The sequence below is a fragment of the Oryzias melastigma genome, linkage group LG19 (assembly GCF_002922805.2).
Source record: "Oryzias melastigma strain HK-1 linkage group LG19, ASM292280v2, whole genome shotgun sequence".
Classification (NCBI taxonomy): Eukaryota; Metazoa; Chordata; class Actinopteri; order Beloniformes; family Adrianichthyidae; genus Oryzias; species Oryzias melastigma.
The window spans coordinates 3,073,740-3,076,966 of NC_050530.1; the positions used below are offsets into that span (position 1 = coordinate 3,073,740).

The 3,227-nt window shown below is 38.9% G+C and overlaps 1 protein-coding gene across 1 annotated transcript in view; it reads right to left on the minus strand.

The window, feature by feature from the left end:
- aarsd1 (alanyl-tRNA synthetase domain containing 1) overlaps nt 1-3,227 on the minus strand; it is a gene marked incomplete in the record, with an annotated part of 12,517 nt that overhangs the window by 1,082 nt on the left and 8,208 nt on the right. Inside the window, 6 exon segments of the mRNA XM_036217191.1 lie at nt 1,091-1,185; nt 1,262-1,316; nt 1,399-1,490; nt 1,580-1,646; nt 1,728-1,858; nt 1,955-2,071. Coding sequence (XP_036073084.1) covers nt 1,091-1,185; nt 1,262-1,316; nt 1,399-1,490; nt 1,580-1,646; nt 1,728-1,858; nt 1,955-2,071 — 557 coding nt within the window.

Sequence of the window (3,227 nt, forward strand, 5' to 3'; positions counted from 1 at the left end):
ACCTCTGCTCTCCTCGCCATGCTGTTGGCTTTGCCTTGAAAACGCCCGTTCTTCCCGGCCCCCTTCCCCTGAAGCAGATCTAAAACCCTGTCGAGCACAAACAATAGCTTTAGTGCACTTTTTTTTAGAAAACAACTGAGAATCAAAGATACATTAACGTTAAAAAAATTGGCCTATTAAACAGTATTCACCAGTTACTATCTGGTGCTCACCAGTGATTATTTGGTGTACAAGTTCCTATCTTCCAGTTAGTATCTGGCCCGCACTAAATGCTATCTGGTGGTAATCGGTTACTCTCTGGTACGCACAGGTTACCATCTTCCAGTTACTATTTGGTGATAACTGGTTACTATCTGGTGCGCACAAGTTACTATCTTCCAGTTACTATCTGGTGCTGACCAGTTACTATCTGGTCCGATTTGTTACTATCTTTCAGTTACCATCTGGCGTGCACTACTATCTGGTGCCCACCAGTTACTATCTGGTACTCACCAGTTATTATCTGGTGTGCACAAGCTACTATCTTCCAGTTGCTATCTGGCGTGCGCTAAATGCTATCTTGTGCTCACCGGTTACTATCTGGGGTGCACTGGTTACTATCTGGAGCTATCCAGTGCATACTATCTGGTGCGCACAAGTTTCTATCTTCCAGTTACTATCTGGCGTGCATTACTATCTGGTGATCACCAGTTACTATCTGGTCTGCAAAAGTTACAATTTTCCAGTTACCATCTGGTGCTGATCAGTTACTATCTTTCAGTTGCTATCTGGTGTGCACTACTATCTGGTGCCCACTAGTTACTATCTGGTGTGCACAAGTTACTATCTGTTGCTCACCAGTTACTATCTGGTTTGAAATACTATCTGGTACACACGAGTTACTATCTGGTGCGCACGAGTTACTATCTGTTGCTCACCAGTTACCATCTGGTGAGCAGGAGTTCCTATCTGCCGCACACCCGATAGTATCTGGTGCTCAAAAGATACTATACCATGCTCACTAGTTACTAGTATTTATTTTTTACTTCAGTGTCCCGTTAGGGGCTCCGTAGAAAACAAACTTAAACAAATATCTGATAGGTTTTCTTACTGAGATCCCATCTCAGTCACCAGTTTGCTCGGTCCAGCCAGAAGGAACAAACCGGGTCCTTTTTCTTCGCCAACGGTCAGGAAAACCAGCGTTTCCTGCAGCAAAAAAAAAATGGGTTCAATGAAAAACAGAACCTGCAAGCGCCTGGAAAAACAATATCTGTGAACTCACCTCTGTGTTTATTTCATTGGCAATGATGTTCATAAACTCATTGTCCCCTTCTTTTCTGTGAAAGACAAAACCAATGTTTAGGAGAAACTAATAATGATGAATCCTGGAGATTTGAAGATTTTCCTTAAATGTCTCACTTGTGTAAACTGAAGAAGTTTCCCTTCTGAGGGTCGTTCTTAAAGTTCTGGGCAATGATGACGGCCAGATCGCGCAGGAGGCTCAAGTTGGTCTGCAGATGGTTTTATAGTAACAGGAGAGCGTAAGAATTTGATAATCCAAACATGGTTCTGTGAGTCCGACTCTCTTTCAATCTGTTACCTTTTGCAGCAGCTTCACAGACTTCTGCAGCTTGTCGACGGCCTCCACGTGCTCGTCGGGTCCTGTCCTGTTGGCCCGCGACAGAAATGTCAACACTTCTGGCTTTGATTCATGTGTTTGAGTCTCTAAAGACTTGAGGAGAACTTACTTCAGTAGAGACACTAGCGAGCGCTCTGTGCTGTAGCTTCTCTCTGCGTACTTTAGGACTCTGTTTCCAGCGAGAAAAATCAGGTTGGTTTTGTTTTTCTTTCCTTTTTCAACTCCCAGCAGCTTTATGACCTACATTTTATCCATAAAAGTACAAATAACAGCAGTTTAAAATGAGTGCATGTTAATAACAAAACAAAACTTATGATGTTTGTTTTGTTGTTGTACCTGTAAATGACTGAGGTTTGACACGTGCGTTCCACAGCACATGTTGTCATCAACGCCCACTATACTGATAATCCGAACTGGTCCTGCATGATCCTCGGGCAACCCTCTACTCCTCACCTAGTTCACAAACAGGTGAGAAACATGCTTGTTTATCAGTAAACAACCCCCAAAAAGCTGATCCAGGTCACATCCGATGTAAGTTGCATTATCTGCGATGATGCTAGTGTGAATGTGTTTTGCTGAAAGTAGTCGCTGAAGATGCTAAAGGTTTTTTGCAAAATGTTAATTTTGCCAAAGGACTGGAAATTTTGTTGAAGAACTATAAAAGGGGGATGAAGTTTACCTAAATTTCTGAAAAAATTGTAGTAAAATTGCTAAAAAATCTCTAATACATGCCAACTTTGCAAAAATATAATGGTATGTGGCTTAAATAGTAGCTAAACTCCAAATTAGCCCAAAAAAACCTTAGTAGATGCCAGATTAGCCAAAAATGCTAGCTCATTTCTTAAATACTAGCGAAACTCCAAAATAGTTGAAAATTCAATCCGTAATCTAAATTAGTCAAAAACTTTAGCATTTTGCTAAAATGGAGGCTAAACTCTAAATTAACCACAAAAGCCCCAGTAGATAAGAAATTATCCAATTAAGTTAGTATGTTGCTAAAATATTAGCTAAACTCCAAATTAGCATGAAAAAAACTTAGTAGATGCCAAATTAGCCAAAAAGCTAGCTCATTTCTTAAACCCTAGCTAAACTCCAATATAGCCAAAAATGCATCAGTAAACTAAATTAGTCAAAACTTTAGCATGTTGCAAAAATAGAAGCTGAACTCTAAATTAGCTTAAAACAGTAGATAACAAATTATCATGTTAGCATGTTAGTAATATATTAGCTTAACTTCAAATTAGTATAAAAAAAACCCCAGTATATAACAAATTAGACAAAAACGTTAGACTGCTAATATAATATTAGCTAAACTCCAAACTAGCATTACAAAATCTTAGTAGATGCCAAATTAGCCAAAAAGCTAGCTCATTTCTTAAACCCTAGCTAAACTCCAATATAGCCAAAAATTCCTCAGTAAACTAAATTAGTCAAAAACTTAAAAACTTTAGCATGTTGCAAAATAGAAGCTAAACTCTAAATTAGCCCGTAAAATCCTCAGAAATTATCCAAAAACGTTAGCATGATGCTAAAATATTAGCTAACCTCTAAATTAGCATTTAAACCCCCATTTGATTTAAAAAAAAGCAAAAAACGTTAGCACATTGCT